The sequence below is a fragment of the Aquarana catesbeiana genome, linkage group LG04, assembly GCF_042186555.1.
Source record: "Aquarana catesbeiana isolate 2022-GZ linkage group LG04, ASM4218655v1, whole genome shotgun sequence".
Lineage (NCBI taxonomy): Eukaryota > Metazoa > Chordata > Amphibia > Anura > Ranidae > Aquarana > Aquarana catesbeiana.
The window spans coordinates 660,625,093-660,646,514 of record NC_133327.1 but is presented as its reverse complement, the minus strand read 5'-3'; the positions used below and the strand labels follow the sequence as shown (position 1 = coordinate 660,646,514).

General features: G+C 41.5%; 1 protein-coding gene across 3 annotated transcripts in view; it reads left to right on the top strand.

Annotated features, from left to right (window-relative positions):
• Positions 1–21,422, top strand: part of FBXO11 (F-box protein 11) — a 133,270-nt gene that overhangs the window by 54,337 nt on the left and 57,511 nt on the right. For 2 of the 3 annotated variants that reach the window (XM_073628521.1, XM_073628518.1), the window contains exons 3-4: positions 16,462–16,543; positions 19,699–19,843. In XM_073628521.1, coding sequence (XP_073484622.1) covers positions 16,462–16,543; positions 19,699–19,843 — 227 coding nt within the window. The remainder of the gene's footprint in view (positions 1–16,461; positions 16,544–19,698; positions 19,844–21,422) is intronic. The other variant, XM_073628519.1, reaches the window with a different exon arrangement.

Here is a 21,422-nt window from a genome sequence, read left to right as displayed (position 1 = left end):
AAGAATGAAGGCAGTTCTGAAGTCAAAAGGAGGTCCAACCAGGTACTAGCAAGGTGTAACTTATAAAGTGGATAAGAAACTAAATGGTCGCAAACCGGAGCTGCAAAATTGCTTGATGATGATCTTGTTAAAAACCAGACAGGTTACAGGGAACGCAGACGCGTTTCACAAGTGTAGCTTGCTTGTTCACAACATCGATATGCTCTCCAAGCAGGCTATTAAGTAAGAGTTTTGATTTTGAAATCCAGGTTCGAAGATAAGGGTTACGATACTGATGACCTGAACCTGGAAATTCAAAAAACTATCAAACTTGACAGGAAATCATTATTAGAAGTCAAGCCTAAAAGAGAACCTGACGGGAAGTTTAGGTGGGCCTTGTTAACTTCTTTCTCAACACAGCACAGGCAGATCAAAAACATCATGAGGAAACATTGGGGTGTCCTGAAGCAGGATAGTATTCTGGGCCCACTGATCCCAGAAGAAGCAAACGTTATCTTCAGAGGTGTACCCTCTTTAAAAGGACAGATAGCCCCTAATATTATTAACCCCCCTACCCGCCCCGTGTTTTTTCATGATTGGACAGGCTTAGACGAAGTCTATTCAGACGAAACGCGTCGGGAGGACTCCACTACCGCCCCTTTTATATACAAAGTGCTTTTTTATCAACTTCTTCATGTAAGTGTATTTCTTTGATTTTTAATAAATTTACGGTGTCTACGGTATCACACTATGTAGTCCCTTTTTTACCCTTATGAACCTTTTGTGGAGAGATCCATTAATACGGGTGGAGAAGATATGCTTTTAGATCAGCTTCTTTCAATACCATCAGACTGCCAAGATCTTCCCACCATTGCCAGGGTGCAATAAAAGCCGGTTTGACCCTCACAGCATACGCTGTCTTGGGTTCAAACCCTCCGGTAAGCTTCCATCTGTAACATCCAAGGGCACTGCATGTTTTGAAAAGACACAGTGGTGTGATATGAGAATTCAATATAGTAATGAGATTTTTTAAGTGACTGCAGATTAACACCTTCCAATACTTTTCTGCTGTACTTTGGTGAAGGCGCTCCTCACCTCACTTTTTGGGAGTGACCCATTTCGTTTTAACTCACTGTCTGCCCATTTGAACTACTTTATATGTGATACATTTATTTGTGTTTATTACTATTTATGTTTAGGCCTTTTTAACTTACTGTTTTTAAGATAGTTTGTTGTTTTCAGCGCTACACATTTTTTGCATATATCTATTAAGTAAGAGTCCTTTCACACTGGCAGCGCGGGGGTGTCGGCGGTAAAGCGCAGCTAAAATTAGCTTTACCATCGTTTTTTTAGAGACGCATTTCGGTTGCTAGCGGGGCGATTTTAAGCCCCCGCTACTGGCCGAATAAAGGGTTAAAAGCACCGCTGCCGAGGCACTGCCCATTGATTTCAATGGGCAGGGGTGCTTTAAAAGCGCCTCGAAGAAGCTGCTTGCCGGACTTTTTTTGACGTCCTGCCAGCGCAGCGCCGCAGTGTGAGGCATTTTTCAGTTTTGAAAAACGCCTCCCAGTGTGAAAGGGGTCTTAAGGCGATCCCCTGAATCGGGCTACACCCAAAACCACCTGCTCCGGAAGAAACGTCTCATGCAAACTCAAAAATCTCAACTGTGTATATATATAAAAACATTTCATGGATTAATAACAACCACAAAAAACAACAAAACTAGATAAAAAGAAAACAAACATTGAACCCAAAAAATCCACCTAATAAACAAGCACACACGTGTGTAAATAGTGGGTAAAGGTATCGGGAGAGATAATTGGCTAACAGACTGTTTTCAAAATATTAAAAAAGAGCTATGGAACATACTAAAAAATGCACCAAAAATTCTTCATGAACAGTCTGAAAAACTAAGTGCTAAATACACATCTATGTAAAACAGAAATGCATAAATATATAAATACATCAATATATATGTGCTAAGCATCTACAGATAAACTAAGGAATACATATATGCATTTTTTTTCTTTAGAGACCTATTTATAACTGTATCCATCTAAACTAAGAGATACGTATAACTATGTTTGTAAAGAAAGGGAAAATGCATATAAAACTTTAGCAATCTGGATGCACATATTCACAAACACCATGTTATTTATCACGATCTAGTGAAAAAAGCCACAAAGCAATTTGGACAAGTTACCCCGAGCATTATGGAACACCACTTAACAAAATTGCAAAATCCAAAAACCAAATAATGTCATGATCATAATAAAATGCATTGTTAAACAAGTAAGAACTCGAAGGCACCGTGTCACCATAGGTGAAGAACAGTGTACCGTGTGAGAAAATGAATGAACCGACAACTGATTGGAAGAATGGGGAAAAAAGAATTATGAAAATGTGTGATTCCAAATGGTATACGTGTTTTGAAAAACGGAAAATCCAAAAAGCCTCTCTTTTACAGAGGAGTTTGAATACATCCCCTTTTTTTTAGGCATTTGAACTTTTTCTAAAACCTGTATTCCCACAGCTGTACTGCTACCATTGTGATACTGATTGAAATGTCAGGCGACATTAGTGGACAGATTCTTCTCAATACTGTACAGGTGCTCCTGGAATCTTTCCCCTCATGGTGCGTCTGATATATTGCACATTGCATGATCTGCATGTGCAACATATGACGTACCAAGTGTTGCAGTTATAAAAAGATTTAATCTGTTTCTTTTCATTTGAAAATGAGCGTACCATATTACCCTTGATGATGATAATAAATAAATAATAAAAATTCAGATAAGGGAGGTTTGGTGGTTGTCATGGGTGTAGAACAATATAGGTGTGAAGCAGACAGTTATCTAACCTTGACACATATTCCAGACTTGGTGGAGATCCAACCAAAAAAATATAAGATGTTACCTAGTTTAGTTAATGAAGGGTTAATTTGGGCATTTTTGATGAGAAAATGGTGTCAGGTTTGATTCCCAATTATCCTGTGGCCCTTATTTTCCACCATCTTCCCTAGACCTATAAGGGGCTCAATCCGCTACATGGAAGACCGATGATTGTGGGCATTGGCTCCCTTAGGGAGAAATTGGGTCAGTGGTTGGATGGTGTATTGCAACTTTTGGTGTGCAGTCTCCCCAGTTATCTGCAAGACACCAATCATTTGAGTATCGCAGGTGGCACAGGATGGGGAAGAAAATTCCTTTTGGATCACCTGCGATGTCTCAAGTTTGTACTCATGTATTCCACAGAAGGCATTCGAAGCGGTTGCTTTTTATTTAGAAAGTGATACCCATCACAGTATTGAGTATAGATGGTTTGTCTTGGATGTTCTCCAATACCTATTAACACACAATAATTTTTTTTACTTTTAATGGGGACTGGTTTCTCCAAAAGTGTGGAGCAGCCATGGGAGCCAAATTTTTCACGATCACTTGCCAATTTATATATGGGTTGGTGGGAACGCCACCTCATATATGGTGTTAATAACCCTTTTAGATCATTGATTAAAATGTTCTATTGGTACATTGATGATCTGATCTTTGTGGATGTTGAATTTGGCTCCCTAGAGAATTTTCTGTTTTATCTCAATCAGAATGACAACAATCTACATTTAACGGGACAACGCGATAAAAAGGAGATTTGATTTTCTAGACGTGCATCTGTATGGTTCTGGAACAGACATTTACACCAGTCCGTTTAGAAAACCTATGTCTGGCAATACTCTATTGATGGCCCAATCAGGCCATCCTCGGCATACTATCGGGGGTATCCCCGTTGGTCAATTTTTGAGGATGTGTAGAATATGCAGTGACCAACAGTCTTATGACAGAGGTGCGAGCCTTAAACGCCTGGTTCTTGCAGCCGGGGTACCCCAGATATATCCTAGATGGAGCCTATGCTATTGCCAACTCTAAAACAGGATCTCCTAAAAAGGTCAGGTTGTAGGGAGAGAGGCAATAATAATCATTTAACAATCGGAGACCCACTTTTAGTACATCTTTTATTTAGAAATTTAATGATATCAGGAACATTGTACTTCGATATCTACCTATCCTCTTTGAGGACCGGATATGTGTGAATCTCCTTAAAGATGGAATCCATTTTGGTTTCCAGATGCGCTCCAACACTAGGTAATTCTTTGTCCTCTAGCTTCTTTGATCCTACCATTATTAGATCCACCAACTGGCTGCATTTTAAAGGCAACTATGGATGCAGGGTCACTGGATGTTCATGTTGCAAACCTATCATCAAGGGTGATATGATACGCTCCTTTTCAAATGAAAAGGAACATCAGATTAAAGTGGATGTAAACCCGAATATATATATATATATATATATATATATATATATATATATATATATATATATATATATATATATATATATATATATTTTAATTAAGGCTTGCACCTTGTACAGTATAGGATTTCATGTCATCTGTGCCCAGTCTTCCCACGAAGAGTTAATCCTGCTCTGAGCAGTCCTCTTATCTTTTTTCAGTGAGAGAAAAACTGACTCGAGAAATAGGTGTCAGTGTCTCCTGCTTGCTGTTAGTGACAGGTGATATACATATCTCATGCAGGAGCCTGAGAGAGACATTCTGTGTACTTCAGATCCCCTCCTCCTTTCTTCAGCTCTCCCAGGATTGGCTGCGCCACACCTCAGCATGATTGAGCACGCTGAAGTCATGTGGTGACTTTTCTGGGTTTTGCCTGGATGTTAGTGATCATAGCAGATGTTCAGTGTAAGAAATACACAGGAGAAAATGCATGTTGACAAGGGGAGTGTAGAGGTGGGCGGGGAGTCAACTTACATCACTAATCCACCCACCGACCTCCAGACAACAGACCCACCCACAGAATCTGCAGTTTTTCGAGTCTGGTAACAGAGGGGAGACATTTGACAGGTAAGGATACATGCAGGAGGCATATATATCCTTATAGATAACCACTATGGCAGGAGTTTAGAAAGGATGAGTGGGTTTACATGCAGTTTAAAAAAAGATTTAAAGTGGAACACTTGGTACGTCGTATGTGTTGTCACATGCAGTTCATGCAATGTGCAATATATAGGACACTCCACGAGGCGACTTGGGGACAGATTACAGGAGCACCTTTACAGTATTGAGAAGAATCTGTCCACTAACGTCACCCGACATTTCAATCAGTATCACAATGGTAGCAGTACTGCAGTGGGAGTACAGGTTTTAGAAAAAGTTCAAGTGCCTAAAAGAGGAGGTGATGTATTCAAACTCCTCTGTAAAAGAGAGGCTTTTTGGATTTTCCGTTTCAAAACACGCATACCATTTGGAATTAATTTTGAATGGGATATCTCACATTTTCATGATTTTAATTATTTTTTTCCCTGTTCTTTTTCTTTCATCCCATCAGTTGTCGGTTCATTCTATTTCTCACACGGTACACTGTTCTTCACCTACGGTGACACGGTGCCTCTGAGTTCTCACTTGTTTAACAATGCATTTTATTATGATCATGACATGACATTTTGTTTTTTGTTTTTTGCAATTTTGTAAAAGTGGTGTTCCGTAATGCTCGGGGTACTCCTTTTATTTTTAATTTTTTTTCCTTTATTTTTTTTATTTTTTTTTTTTTAACTACGTGGTCGTGATATATATCATGGCGTTTGTGAATGTGTGCATCAAGATTGTTTTTTTACATGCATTTTTTTCTTTACACACACATTTATACGTATGGTATTAGTTATAAATATGTTTGTAAAGAAAAAAATGCATATATATGTATTCCTTAGTTTATCTGTAGATGCTTACCACATATATGGATGTATTTATATTTGTTTTACATCGATGTGTATTTAGCACTTTGTTTTTCAGACTGTTCTTGAAGTATTTTTTGGAGCATTTTTTTTTTAGTATTTTCTATAGCTCCTTTTTTAATATTTTAAAAAGGTCTGTTAGCCAATTATCTCTCCCCACACCTTTTTATCCACTATTTATTTATTATTTACACACGTGTGTGCTTGTTTATTAGGTGGATTTTTTGGGTTCAATGTTTTTTCATTTTTGCCTTTTTTTTTTTTTTTTTTTTTGTTTTTGTTTTTATCTATTTTTTTTGGTTGTTGTTTTTAATCCATGAAATGTTTTATGTATATCAGTTGAGATTTTTATGTTTGCATGAGTTGTTTCTCCAGAGCAGGTGGTTTTGGGTGTAGCCTGATTCAGGTGATCACCTTCAATAGCCTGCTTGCAGAGCATATCGATGTTGTGAACAAGCAAGCTACACTCTTGTGAAGCGCATCAACTGCAATCACTGTCTGGTTTTTGACAATAAAGATTATCATCAAGCAATTTTGTAGCTCCGGTGTGAGACCATTTTGTTTCTTATCTATTGTGGACGGTGGTGAGCCGCAGTCTGCACCTGGTACCTGTTTGCACCCGCAGTCAGCCTGGAGAGGTGTGTTTCCTCTTGGCTTTGATTTTGATACCTAATAAAGTGGCCAGTGAGAATATATGTGATCGTCTAGGGTATTACATTGATGTTTGCGGTGCAGTATATTCATGTATAAAAAATTGTTACTATTTAGCACCATCTTAAGAGGATTACAGAAATAACGAATTGCCCTTTCATAAATGTCTCACTACTGCCTTAGCCTTAACAGGTTATTTTAAAAACTATGGTACATTTGATCACTGGATGTTTTTCAGAGCTTGCATGTATTTGTATAGTGAACATTTGGAAATAGCTGGAAGTGCTCTTTAGGCATTTGCATTCTTCCATGTGTTAAGCATTTTTACTATTCATCGTGTGAGTCTGTTTTCAACTTTTGGGCTGGTTTACTTTCACTGACAGCAGTGTCCATCTATCACTTGATTGCTAAATCCAGCTGTGGCACATGTGGTCATTGCGTCATGCCCTTGGTGTTGTCAAAGCTTTCACTTACTGTAAAATGTATGTATTCCATGATGAAATGCAGGCAAGTTTCCAGCATTTCTGAAGCGGTCACATGAGTGGTAAACGCTATCAGACTGACGGTGTGTGTGCATCATAGGGGGAGATTTACTAAAACTGGAGCACTCAGAATCTGATGCAGCTGTCTTCAACTTTTAGCTTGTTCAATTATTCTAGTGATAAAGTAGGTTTACCAGAGCCCTCATTGGATCCAGCACTGAGCGCCGCCCTTCACTTCCAGGTCTCGCTGGGTTTGCTGGGGTATCGGGAGCCATTGGCTCCCTCTGCTGTAAACCAAAAGCCAGTGATGAGGGGTCAGGGGTGAGTCACGCTTTCTGGGTCAATGGACGCAGCAGCAGGGCTCGGGTGCGAGCACATACAAGTGCCCCCATGGTAAGCGGCTTCCTATGGAGGAACTGAACAGAGGGGAGAGGAATGCTGGTGGGGGACATAAAGAGGAGGATCGCGGCCACTCGGTGCAATTCTATTGCGCTAGGCAGGTAAGTATAGACATGTTTTTTTATTAAAAAAAACAAATTCCCTTTACAATCACTTTAAAGCGGAGTTCTACCCAAAAGTGGAACTTCCGCTTATATGCCCCCCCCCCCCTGGTGTCACATTTGCCACCTTTCAGGGGGGAGGGGGAACGGGGACCTGTTTTTGACAGGCCCCCTTACCCACTTCTGGGAGATAAGCCGTGGCCCCATCTCCCGGAGGTTTGGCCCCCCTTATCCTTCTCCCGCCGCCGGGCCAATTAGAAAGTGCAGCGCACTTCGCATGCGCAGTAGGGAACCAGCAGTGAAGCCGAAAGGCTTTACTGCCTGTTTCCCTTACCAGAAATGGTGGTGGCAGCACCAGGGAATCAATCTGAAGATCGGCTGGGGTAAGGACATCACGGGATCCCTGGACAGGTAAGTGCCTTAATATTAAAAGTCAGCAGCTACAGTATTAGTAGCTGCTGACCTTTAATTTTTATCACCCAGGCTGGACCTCCTCCTTAATGCAACCAAAACTCAACTGTATATGTATAAAAACTATTTTTATTGTACAAATATTTAAAAATATTAAATAAAAATCAAGATATTAATATTCTGGTTGTTCAAATGCACTTTCATAGACAGTGTACACCTAAATTTTAGGCAACCAACCATACATATACATATATCTTAAAATATGTTGTGCCACAATTTCCCAATGCAGTCTTATGTCTATGAAAGTGTATTTGAACAACCAGAATATCAATGATTTTCTTGATTTTATTTCATATTTTTATATATTTATACAACTAAAATTAAAAAAAAAAACCTATACATGTCGATTGGCTGTATTAAAGTCCAATTGGAGACATTCCTCCTTTGTATCTGTTCAATTAAAGTGGTTATTAACCCCCGAATGTCACTTTTTTACCTATAGGTAAGACTTATTCTAGGCTTACCTATAGGTAGTGGAGATATTTACCTTGTAGTGCTCCGATGATGTCATCAGCACATGCGATGTGAAGAGACGGACCTCCGTACCGTATCTTCTGGCTCCGGCCAGTCAGAGCCAGAGTCCGCGGCCCTGGAAGGAAGAGGGGCAAAGATGGATGCGGCCACCAGTGGGGACAGTGCGGGCTTCGTTTGCAGGTAAATGCCACATAATGGACTAGTATGCGATGCATACTAGCCCATTATGCTTTTACTTTGCAGAGGAAAAAAGAGGAAGTAAAACCCATCAGGGTTTACTTCCTCTTTAAGCTTTTGAAAATAAAACCTGGAAGCTGATTGGTTTCTGTGCAGAGCTGAATCAAATTTTGCACACTCCAGTTTTAGGCCTTGTTCACATCTGTGCGTCTTTTATTTATTTTTTTGTGCTTTTTGCAGATAAACACTACAGTCCATTTACATGGTTTCGTATGGGACACGTTCACAGCTATGCTTTTTTTTTTTTTTTTTTTTTTCAGCCGCTGTGTTTTTGGAAAGGGTCAGGGACTTTTTTTAAATGCAAAATGGTGCTTTTCAGTTCAATAGACTTCAATAACGAACCTGCAGAAAAGCATTTTCAGCGATTTGTGTTTTTTAATCTGCCCACCAGCAAATTGGCCCAAAAAATGCACAAACTAATACTTTGTTGATGCACCTAAAGATTTTATGACAGCAATCTGTTTTTTTTGGGTAGCACATCTTAATGGCATATCTTTGCCGGCTCTTCCTTGCTAAAGTGTTCCAAATGTCAGATTGTGAGGGCATTTCCTGCACACGGTCCTCTTCGGGTCACCCCACAGATTTTTAATTGGACTCAGTTCTGGGTTCTGACTGGGCAAACCAATGGTAACCACCCCCAACCTATAACTCACCTTTGCAGCAAGAAGCTGGTTTCTGGCCGGGCCATTCCAAAACATTGATCTTCTGATGAAACCATTCTTTTGCCGATTTTGGTGATACACTTTGGGTCGTTGTGCTGAAAGGTGAAATTCATCATTCCCTCCATCTTGACTAAAGCCCCAGTTCCATTTGAAGAAAAACAACCCCGATGCATAGTGTTACCACCCCCATGCTTCACTGTGGGCATGGTGTGTGTGTTTTTTTTAATTTTTTTTTTTGTGATTCAGTGTTTGGGTTTGCACCAAATATACTTTTTGTAATGATTGCCAAATACTTCCGTCTTGATCTCATCAGACCAGAACACATTTTCCCACATGCTTTCAGCAGACTCGAAGATTTTTGCAGAATGTAGTGGATATTTCTCTTTAGTAAGAAAAAGGCATCTGTCTTGCCATCCTACCCCACAGCCCAGACATATGAAGAATACGGAGGATTGTTGTCGCATGTAGTACACAACCTGTACTTGTTGGAAATTCCTGCAGCTCCTTTAAATCTTTCTGAAAAACATGGCAGCCTCCCGGACCGGTTTTCTTCTTGTGTTTTTTCATACATTTTTAAAGAACACACTGGACATCCAGCATTAGCACAATGGCAGCAAAGGTATCCAGTGCGCCCCTGCACCAATTCACCAAAAGTGCAAACAAATGGCTACCATCGCAACCTATAACTGGCCTTTGCAGCAAGGAGCACATGGAAGGGCGCATGTCAAAAGGAAAAAAAAAATTCCCAACTCACTTGCCAGCCTGCCACAAACAGAATTGACCTAAACAGTTCACATTAAAAACAAGGGGTTTAGTTTGCACACATTTGCAAATACAGTGGTACCTTGGATTACGAGCATAATTCGTTCCAGAAGGATACTTGTTATCCAAAGCACTCGTATATCAAAGTGAATTTCCCCATAGAATTTAATGGAAACTCAGATAATTCATTCCACAGTGACTTCTATGGTATGCAGTACCGCATGTGGGCAGAGGTGGGGGGTGGAGACACTCGGAAACCGCTCGGATGCACTCTGAGACTGATCTGAGCCGCTCGGATGCACTCACACTTGGGAACCGGGTGTTTCCGAGTGTATCCGATCGGCTCCAAGTATCACCGGCACCCCTGCACCTCTGGCCAAATGCGGTACTGCACACCACAGAGGCTTGAATCCAGATAGTTTTGCGAAACAACGCTCGCAAACCGAGTCAGGATTGAAAAAAAACAGCTGGTATTGCGAAACTTTTTCGTTAACCATGTTACTCGCAATCCGAGGTATTAGTGTACATGCATAAGCTGCAGAGGCCATGTCACGGTACAACAGTGTACTGTTGTTTTTTTTTCTTGACTTGCATTGCCCTTCCATGTGCTCCTTGCTGTGAAGGCCAGTTCTAGGTTTGGGTGGTTGCCATTTGTTTTGTTCTTTTTGTTCTTTTGGTAACTGGTGAGGGGACGCACTGGATACCTTCGCTGCTACTGCTGGGTGTCCAGTGCATCCCTGTACCTTTTTTAGGAGTGTGCTCCCTACAGGCATACCTGCCCTTACTCTATCTATTTATTCTATATGTGCTCCAACTTTGGAGACTCTCAAATTATAGAGTTAGGACCGCAGTACACTGGGGTGCTGTGACCTGGCCTCTGCACCTTATGCATAAATTTGCAAAAACTAAACCCCTGTTTTTAATGTGAACTGAATATGACAGGTCAATTTGATTTGGCTGGTAAGGGAGCTGGAAATATTTGTTCGTTTTTTGACATGCTGGTAGCAATAAAACTTCACTGTTCTGTGTAAAACTAAATCGAAATGCTTGGGCTGGAGTTTGGCTGTAACTTAAAGTGGATGTAAACCTTCACATATACCCAGTGAAGCAAACAGCCTCAGATGATACACATACGCTTTTTTTTTTTGTTTTGTTTTTTTTTTTTTTTTTTTTACATGTATATCTTCTGTCTTCACCTTGCTGTATTCTTTAGACAGTGCACATCTTAGAGATTTTTTTTTCTTCCTGTTTAGCACTGGGTGTGGTTTCGTGGCATACACTGTGTGACAGCTGATTGGAGGAAAGGCACCCCCCCCCACATAGGCAGAGGTAGGAAGGAATGTGCAGGGCTGTGCTGTGAATAGATGAGCTCTCTGCTAATCTATTTATAGCACCCACCCCACACAACTGAGAACTTGTCAGAAGTTATGCTGATAACAGAAGAACAGAGCAGCAGAAAGACATGGGACTTGGGGCTTTGGCTAGATATAAGGAAACTCTACAGATATAGGTCAAATTTCATGAATCAGGTTTACATACACTTTATAGGACAAGTTCTTACAGTGTTATACATTACACACATACACCTTTTTGTAACTAGTTACATAGTAGGTGAGGTTGAAAAAAGACACAAGTCCATCAAGTCCAACCTATGTGTGTGATTATATGTCAGTATTACATTGTATATCTCTGTATGTTGTGGTCATTCAGGTGCTTGTCTAATAGTTTTTTGAAACTGTCCATCATCCCCCCCCCCCCCGCTGAGACCACCACCTGTGGAAGGGAATTCCACATCCTTGCCGCTCTTACAGTAAAGAACCCTCTACGTACTTTAAGGTTAAACCTCTTTTCTTCTAATTTCAATGAGTGGCCACGAGTCTTGTTAAACTCCCTTCCGCAAAACCGTTTTATCCCTATTGTGTGGTCACCAGTACGGTATTTATAAATTGAAATCATATCCCCTCTCAAGCGTCTCTTTTACAGAGAGAATAAGTTCAGTGCTCGCAACCTTTCCTCATAACTAATATCCTCCAGACCCTTTATTAGCTTTGTTGCCCTTCTTTGTACTCCATTTCCAGTACCGGCCGGACCAGAGTCTTGTAGAGCAGGAGAATTTATCGTTTTATCTCTGGAGTCAATCCCCTTTTTTAATGCATGCCAATATTCTGTTTGCTTTGTTAGCAGCAGCTTGGCATTGCATTCCATTGCTGAGCCTATCATCTACTAGGACCCCCCGGTCATTTTCCATCCTAGATTCCTCCAGAGGTTTTCCCCCAAGTGTATAGATTTCATGCATATTTTTGCCACCCAAATGCATGATTTTACATTTTTATATATTAAACCTCATTTGCAATGTAGTGGGTAAATAAGAACCGCGCTGCAAACAAGTATATTATAAATAGATCTCTGAGGGATCCATATAAATGGCAAAAGAAAAAAACACTAAACACAACCCATGTGAAAATAAAACAATTTGAAAAATCACATCAGTGAAATAATAAAGTCCAAATATAAATTAAAAAAAGTCCAATAAGATGCAATGAAGCTAATAAATCCTTCCAGTGACACCACGTGAAAAAATCCACCACCAGGTAAATTGTATGCTTACCAACGGCAAGCTATGAAACAGCTTGTAAATAAACCAGGCATACAATCGTATTGACGTCCTAATATGATCAACAATGTGGGGGGAGGATGACCAGGATAGCCAGGCAGAACAGGGTGGCTCCGTCCAAAGGATCAATATGCAGGCAGCAGGAAGGACCCAAAAAGAATAAAAACACGGCTCTCCATAGCGCAAATCAGTGGGTATAAACAATATATTAAATAGATTATTGCACTTACATAAACAGCAGAGTTTAAAAGCAAGGATAAAAATGCAGCAGCCGGCCGGCCAGCGAACACCCGTTCGAGACGAGAAACACAGAGATGACGTCAGCATGTCAACCTTCCGACGTACGTTTCGTCTTAGAAAGACATCGTCTTAGACGAAACGTACGCTGGAAGGTTGACGAGCTGACGTCATCTCTGTTTCTCGTCTCGAACGGGTGTTCGCTGGCCGGCTGCTGCATTTTTATCCTTGCTTTTAAACTCTGCTGTTTACATAAGTGCAATAATCTATTTAATAAATTGTTTATACCCACTGATTTGCGCTATGGAGAGCCGTGTTTTTGGGTCCTCCCTGCTGCCTGCATATTAATCCTTTGGACGGAGCCACCCTGGTCTGCCTGGCTATCCTGGTCATCCTCCCCCCGCATTGTCGATCATATTAGGACGTCAATACGATTGTATGCCTGGTTTATTTACAAGCTGTTTCATAGCTTGCCGTTGGTAAGCATTCAATTTACCTGGTGGTGGATTTTTTTTCACGTGGTGTCACTGGAAGGATTTATTAGCTTCATTGCATCTTATTGGACTTTTTTTAATTTATATTTGGACTTTATTATTTCACTGATGTGATTTTTCAAATTGTTTTATTTTCACATGGGTTGTGTTTAGTGTTTTTTCTTTTGATATTTATATGGATCCCTCAGAGATCTATTTAAAATATACTTGTTTGCAGCGCGGTTCTTATTTACCCACTATCCTATTTGATTGTGTATATCCCACAATTTTAGAACGGCATGCTATTTTTTTATATCTTTTGTGTTAGCGCGGTAATTTTTCTTTTCTACTCATTTGCAATGTAGTTGCCCACCCCATAAATTCAGATCTTTTTGCAAGGTTTCCACATCATGTGGAGAAGTTATTGCCCTGCTTAGCTTAATACCGTCCGCAAATACAGAGATTGAACTGTTTACTCCATCCTCCAGGTCGTTTATGAACTAAATAAATAGGATTGGTCCCAGCACAGAACCCTGGGGGACCCCTCTACCCACCCCTGACCATTCCGAGTACTCCCCATTTATCACCACGCCCTGAACTCGCCCTCTTAGCCAGTTTTCAATCCATGTAATCACCCTATGGTCCATGCCAACGGACCTTGTTTTGTACAGTAAAGGTTTATGGGGAACTGTGTCAAATGCTTTTGCAAAATCCAGATACACCACGTCTACCGGCCTTCCTTTATCTAGATGGCAACTCGCCACCTCATAGAAGGTTAATAGATTGGTTTGGCAACAACGATTCTTCATCCATGCTGATTGCTGCTAATGATGCCATTTTCATTACTAAAATCTTGTGTATAGTCCCTTATCCCCTCCAAGAGCTTGCATACTATTGATGTTAGGCTAACTAGTCTATAATTCCCAGGGATGTATTTTGGGCCCTTTTTAAATACTGGTGCTACATTGACTTTTCTCACATCAGCTGGTACCATTCCAGTCAGTAGACTGTCAGTAAAAATTAGGAACAATGGCTGGCAATTACTTGACTGAGTTCCCTAAGTACCCTCGGGTGCAAGCCATCTGGTCCTGGTGATATATTAATGTTAAATTTCCCAAGTCTAATTTTAATTCTGTCCTTTGTTAACCATGGAGGTGCTTCCTGTGTTGTGTCATGAGGATAAACATGGCAGTTTTGGTTACTGAAGCCCCCCGATTCCCTCGTGAAGACTGAGGAGAAGAATAAATTCAATACCTTCACCATCTCCCCATCCTTTGTAACCAGATATCCTTCCTCATTCTTTATGGGCCAATATGGTCTGTCCTCCCTTTTTTACTGTTTACATACTTAAAGAATTTCTTGGGATTTTTTTTGTTCTCCTCCGCTATGTGTCTTTCGTGTTTTATCTTAGCCGCCCTAATTGCACACTTACATTTCTTGTTGCATTCTTTATAAAGTGTGAACTTTCTTTAGAAAGCCTCAACCTTGTATTTTTTTGAAGGCTTTCTCCTTTGGTTTTATATGCATTTTTACATTGGCGTTAAGCCATTCCAGGACTTTTGTTAGCTCTTTTAAGTTTATTACCCAATGGGATGCATTGGCTAATGTTCTTAATATGCTCTTAAAGTGAACCCATCTCTCCTCCGTGTTCTTTGTTCCTAAGATTTTATGCCAATTCATGCCTTCTAGCAAGGTTCGTAGTTTAGGGAAGTTGATTTTTTTTGAAATTCAGTGTCTTTGTATTCCCCTTCTGTTTCCTATTTGTGTGATTTATACTGAAGCCAATTGACCTGTGATCGCTGTTTCCTAAATTGCCCCGTATTTCCACATCCGTGATCAGGTCTGTATTGTTGGTAATCAGTAGATTCAGTAACGCTTTATTTCTAGTTGGTGCATCTACCATCTGAACCAAGAAATTGTCCTGCAAGACATTTAGGAGCTGGCGAGCCTTAGATGAATGCGTGGTTCCCTCTGCCCAGTCTGTCTGTATAATTAAAATCCCCCATTATGATAACCCTTCCCATCCTTGCTGCTAATCCAAATTGTGATAGGAGATCTGTCTCCCCCTCCTCCCTCAGGTAAGGGGGGCCTATACTCCCAGTATTATTTTCCCCTTAGCTTCATCCCTTTGGAGCTCCACCCATAAGGATTCCACCTCCTCCCTAGCTCCCTTAGTGATGTCATCTCTCACATTCACTTGTACATTATTCTTGATGTATAGGCATACCCCTCCCCCTTTTTTACCCTCTCTATCCCTGCGATAAAGGGTATATCCTTGAATGGTTGCCAGTCAATCATGAGAGCTGTTGAACCAGGTCTCTGAAATTCCCACAAAATCCAAATCCTCCTCGTACAACAGTATCTCTAGTTCACCCATCTTGTCCTCCAGGCTCCTGTCATTGGTGAACTTGCCACGTAGTTTAGACCGGTCGCATACTATCCTCTTATTGAGTTTTCTGAGATTGCAACTAGGACTTGTTACTATACTTATGTGCTTTAGTCAACCTACCACCAATGCCCCCAATGCTACCCTCTGGAATATGTTCCGTGCTGACTATATCTACCTCTCTACCTCTGGGTCCTCCCCTGCGTCGCCTAGTTTAAAAACCCCTCTAACTTTTTGGCCATCTTTACTCCTAGCTGATTTGCACCCTCCTCGTTTAGGTGCAGTCCGTCCCTTTTATAGTACTGGTGATCGACTGAGAACTCGGCCCAGTCCTCTAGGAACCCAAACCCCTCCTTACTACACCAGCTCTTCAGTCACTTGTTTACTTCCCTTCTGCCTTTCTGGTGTGGCTCAATGTACCGGTAGTATTCCTGAGAATACTACCTTGGATGTTCTTTTCCTCAATTTAGCTCCCAAGTCCCTAAATTTGTTCTTTAGGACACTCCATGGACGAATGTTACGAATTGACCTGCCTCGGCTTATCCTTTAAGCTGTTCTAATTATTGTAGCCTTTTAAGTGGACATGCTGTGGTCTTTGTAGTTTGCCTACACTGTTAGGTTTTGCTTTTGTTGGTTAGGTTACATTATTTAATGTTGTTTGTTTTTAACATATTTGGGAAAAAATTTGAGTCGACCGCTTACTAAATCTTTCTCTAACTGTTTCATTTTTAAAGGGTGCTTCAACTTCGACAACTGAAAACTTCGGTCATAGAGCGAAGCGTGCAAGAATATCTGGGAAATCCCAAGACCTGCCTGGTAAAATGACTATTCCAATTCTATATGTGTGATGTATTTGGGATATTTGGGAATATTCATCCAATCATGTACAATGCAGAAAAAATTGGTTGCTAGCACATAATCATTTGATTTGAAGTGTCTTCATCTCATTTAGCTCAGGGACATTACTTATTGCAGGGGTAGGCACCCTTTTGAGCACAGTGTCCCGAAAAATGTTTTCAAAGAAATTGAGCGTGCCGATTTTTATAACAAAAAAACTTCACACACTCAATCACAAAAAGGATTTTTTATAAAGTAAATGCTTTAAACTACTTTTAGTAGTGAGAAATTAACATCCTGCGCTCTCACGCCTTAGATGAGCCCCAATTCCTGTAACTCAACACCTCAGATCAGCCTCAATTCATGCACCTTCACACCTCAGATCACTGTCCCTCCTGCAAATCTTCCCCACCACTGTAACCCCCTTTCTCATCTGCCCCACCACTGTAACCCCCTTTCTCATCTGCCCCACCAATGTACCCCCTTTCTCATCTGCCCCACCTCTGTATCCCCATGCTTTTCTGCCCCAACTGTAACCCCCTTGCCCCAACACTGTATCCACCTGCTTTTCGGCCCCAACACTGTATCCCCTTGTTCATCTGTCCCACCACTGTACTACACCCCCCCCCCCCCCCCCGTGCTTTTCTGCCCCACCTCTGTTCCCCCTGCTCTACTGCCTCACTACACTGTAACCCCCTGCTCATCTGTCCCATCAATACACCTCCTTTCACATCTTCCCCACTGCTCTACCCCCATGCTTTTCTGTCTCACCACTGAACCCCCCTCTCATCACTGTACCCCCCTGCTCTTCTGTCCCACTGCTGAACCCCCTGCTCATTTCTTCCACTGCTGTACCCTTCTGCTCATTTCTTCCACTGCTGTACCCTTCTGCTCATCTGTCCCACTTCTGAACCCCTCTTGCTAATTTTCCCCACCGCTGCACCCTCTTATCTGTGAAATGCAGAGTGGTGAAAGAAAGCAGAGATATGACACATCTACCTGTCCTGACACACTCATCCTGCTGATCCACCTCTCACATCCAGCCCACATGCTTGTATGTGATGTCACATACAAGCATCCTGGAATGGATGCACTCAGGTCAGGGGCGTTTTGCTGAAAGCAGTGGGCCTGTGTGCAGGATCATAATTTGGGCCCCCACAGCTGAGAAAAAATGCGGCGCTCTGCACCACAGGAAAAGTTGGGTGTGTTTTTTTTTTTTTTTTTTTTCATTGCGCTGAATACTGGCTGTGGCATAAAGGGACACAGAGTGCCGGGGTTCAGTAGTAAGTGATGCAAGGGATCAGGAATAATTTCAACAAAGTTCCCAGGAGCTCAACAGTAATTCTACAAACTGTCACCTGATTGTGGTTTTCTCAATCACAGTGAAATAAATCCCTTCTTTCTGAGATTGGTAGTGGCAACCAAGCATCTTCCTCCAGATGGTGGACGGGGCTAGCAGGACTGTGATTGGCTTTAGCAGTGGCCAGTCGTCATCCTCCTGGAAACCAGCCCCCCCCCCCCCCCCCCCCCAGCAGAACTGCACCCAATCTCTTCCCCATCACAAAAGCTGATGATCGCAGCTACAGCAAAGTTAGAGAGCCAAACAATGTTTCCCATCTTTTACAATGTGTGGGGGCACAGTTCCTCCCCCTCAGTACAGGTGCGGCGTGGGGAATTCTGAAAGTGGAATGCATTAGTGTCTCACTGACACTTCCCTGCACTGCTCTGCTGATGGGGAGGGAGTCAAGTGTCTGCAAAATAGGCTTCATGTGCTGGGGGTTACCTACCCCTGACTTATTGCATTGTGAAAATGTTTGAACAAGCCCTACTTTTTTTTCAGTGCAACACAACGTATGTCCGCACCAGTTTAGTGACTCCGGAGTCACACCGATTTTACTGCGTCCATTGCGACTTGTCATGCAAGTATCAAACTGCATGACCAGTCGCACCAGTGTGACCGGAGGCTTAAAGTTTTAATATTCAGATAATATGTACAATGCCGTCACAGCCAATAGTTTACAATTTTTTTTTTATATTTTAAAGTGGTTGTAAATCAAAAAAGAAACCCAAAAAAACAAACCAACCCTGTAAGACAAAGGCATAATGAGCTAGTATGCATTGCATACTGGCTCATTATGAAATACTTAGCTTAGATTGAAGCTGTTGTAGCGGTCCCTGCACACCGCTGTGATCGGCGACACATCTCCTGGAGTTATTTCCGGGTCCGCAGACTCTGGCGCTGTGATTGGCCGGAGCCACGATGACGTCACTCCCGCGCATGCGCGTGGGAGCTGCTGATCATGGCACCGGCCCTGAACAAACGGCACGAGCAGGTAGTTTCTTCAGTGCGCATGCGCCGATGACGGGCAAGCGTATATGGTAAATATCTCCTAAACCGTGCAGGTTTAGGAAATATTTACAGTACGTACAGCTAAGCCTTATTATAGGCTTACCTATAGGTACAAGTGGTGTAACAGGGTTTACAGCCACTTTAAAGTTGCACTTCTGTTAGTCAAAAAACAATATTTTTGTTTGATACTGAAGATTTTGACAAAAATACGACTAAAACTAAAATGGCATTTTAGTCAAAAGGCTATGACTAAATCGAAATTTGACATCAAAATCAACATTGGTCAGTGCAATCTGCCTGAACGCACAGGGAAACCTGAAGACCAGCGCAAGTTTGGCTCTCCTCTACTGTACGGTAAACCCTGTGCATGTTCCAGAAAGTGAGGAGAAAAGTGCATATTAAAATGCAAAACACCACAACCTAGTGTATTGACGCACATGGGTTTACCTGCACTCAATGCACCCTGTGTGATCTGCGCTCTAATCTGGGGTGCATTTGTGCACTAGGGAGTAGAATGCTTACAGGTGTATGAAGTGAGATTTGGAGAAGTTGCTAATATTCTGCTCACTGTACTTGCTGGAAAGAAAGCTGTACTTTGCAGACAAGCATCTCTCTATTTCACTTCTACTTCATCCAGTCTGTGGATCTGTGCTTCTTGCACCTCTCCTGCCCACTGCTTGTTTAAACTTCAGTAATCAGATAATTTTTTGTTATCCCATCTTATAAACTTTATTTTGTATGAAATCATCAGTGATTAGTGATTATTATTCTGATGCTTTAACAGCAGCACCCGCAGAACAGTACCTTCAGGAAAAGCTGCCAGACGAGGTTATGCTGAAGATCTTTTCTTACCTATTGGAGCAGGACCTCTGCAGAGCAGCTTGTGTGTGCAAGCGCTTTAGTGAACTTGCAAATGACCCTATTTTATGGTAAGTGTTTGGGATTATGGAAATCTTTAGGGAAGGCTGCTACAATACTATGGATTTGTACTGTTAGATTGACACATTTTGGTATATTATTTATGTATCTGCTGAAACATTTCCGCCACAGTTTTCTACTCTGTTCTCACTTCTCCCTACAACTCAGGTCAAATAAGTATGGTTAATGATAGCGGTGGAAAGCGTATGCGTGGTCACATCGCTTTTGGGCTACATTCATACTACAAATGCTGTAAACCATTTTGGTGCAGTTTTTAGCAAAATATTTAAATGGGGATGCATGTAAAATAAACATAAAATGTATCTATAAGACCCCTCTCTGAGACTGCAGTGGAAGCTAATGTGGCCTCAGACACTTGAATTATCAAAATGTCTTCATTGTAAGTACTTTCTCTGAGAAATGACTGAGGGGCAGGAGCTGACTTTAATTTCTGAATGTGGATAATTTTCTTTTCCTGCAGACAAAGTTGTTTAAAATGTATCTCCACGTTTGCAACAAATTAGGATTATGTCTGTTTTCTACATGCTTTCATTCATGTAACTTATAAGAAGTATAGCAAAAGCTCATTTGGCTGTTCTTCTCTCGTGGATCACAGGCGTGCAGTTCGTTCCTATCACCCATTTTCAGTGGACATCGGGCTGAAGCCCAATGTTGCCTGACGTCACAGAGCCGATCCAGGCTGGGGCATGTTTGCGACAATGGAGTTGGGATCTGCCCACCTGGCTCAGCCTCGCAGCAAGGGCCTGAGTCAATCGCTCCTGCCCCCTCCACAGCCCAGTGCTCCAGCGAGCGGGGGGTGGGGGGGGGGGAGGGATTGAGTGCAGAGTAGAGAGCTGCTGACTGATAGTCAGCAGCTCTCTGCCCAGGGAGCTGTAAGAAACGAGCAATTCAGATTGATGCTGTATCCACCCAGGTAAGCGTGATTCTAAAAAAAAAAAAAAAAAAAAAAAACCATACATCTCTATAAAGAAAAAAAAAAAAAAATTAAAATGCAGTTTAACGGTTTTAGATGCTTTTTTTCCAATAACTCCAGATGCCCTTTTCCAATAACTTCAACACAAAAAAATCCTACATTCTTTTATTTGTTTAGAGGTGGCTGGGCAGCTGTGTTTCCCATGATCAACCGTGTCTGTACTGGCAGATCTCATTCTCAAATGTAAACTAGATTTGGACACTTCTCTATCCTAACAAAAGGCTAAGAATTTAGATGTATACCTTATTCATTGTATGTTACTGGGAGGAAGTTCAGTCCGTCCTAACCCTTTTCTATTGGGACAGACTCGCTCTAAATTTAGAAATGCTCGCGGTCTCCCATAACACCTTCTCCAAAGAAACATCTAAAAGGTAATAAAATATATTTGTAAAAAATAATTCAGGTAGACTCTGAGAATGGGGGCTTTCTCAAATTTGACTGCAAAAGTGGAAGTGCACTTTAAGCTTCATGAAATCAGCTGTGAATGTACACTGGCAAAGCTGTGTGTGCCATACCCAGACCCCACATCATGGACGTGGGTTGTAATGCTGCTTCAAGCCTTAGATCAGTGATGGTGAACCTTGGGACCCCAGATG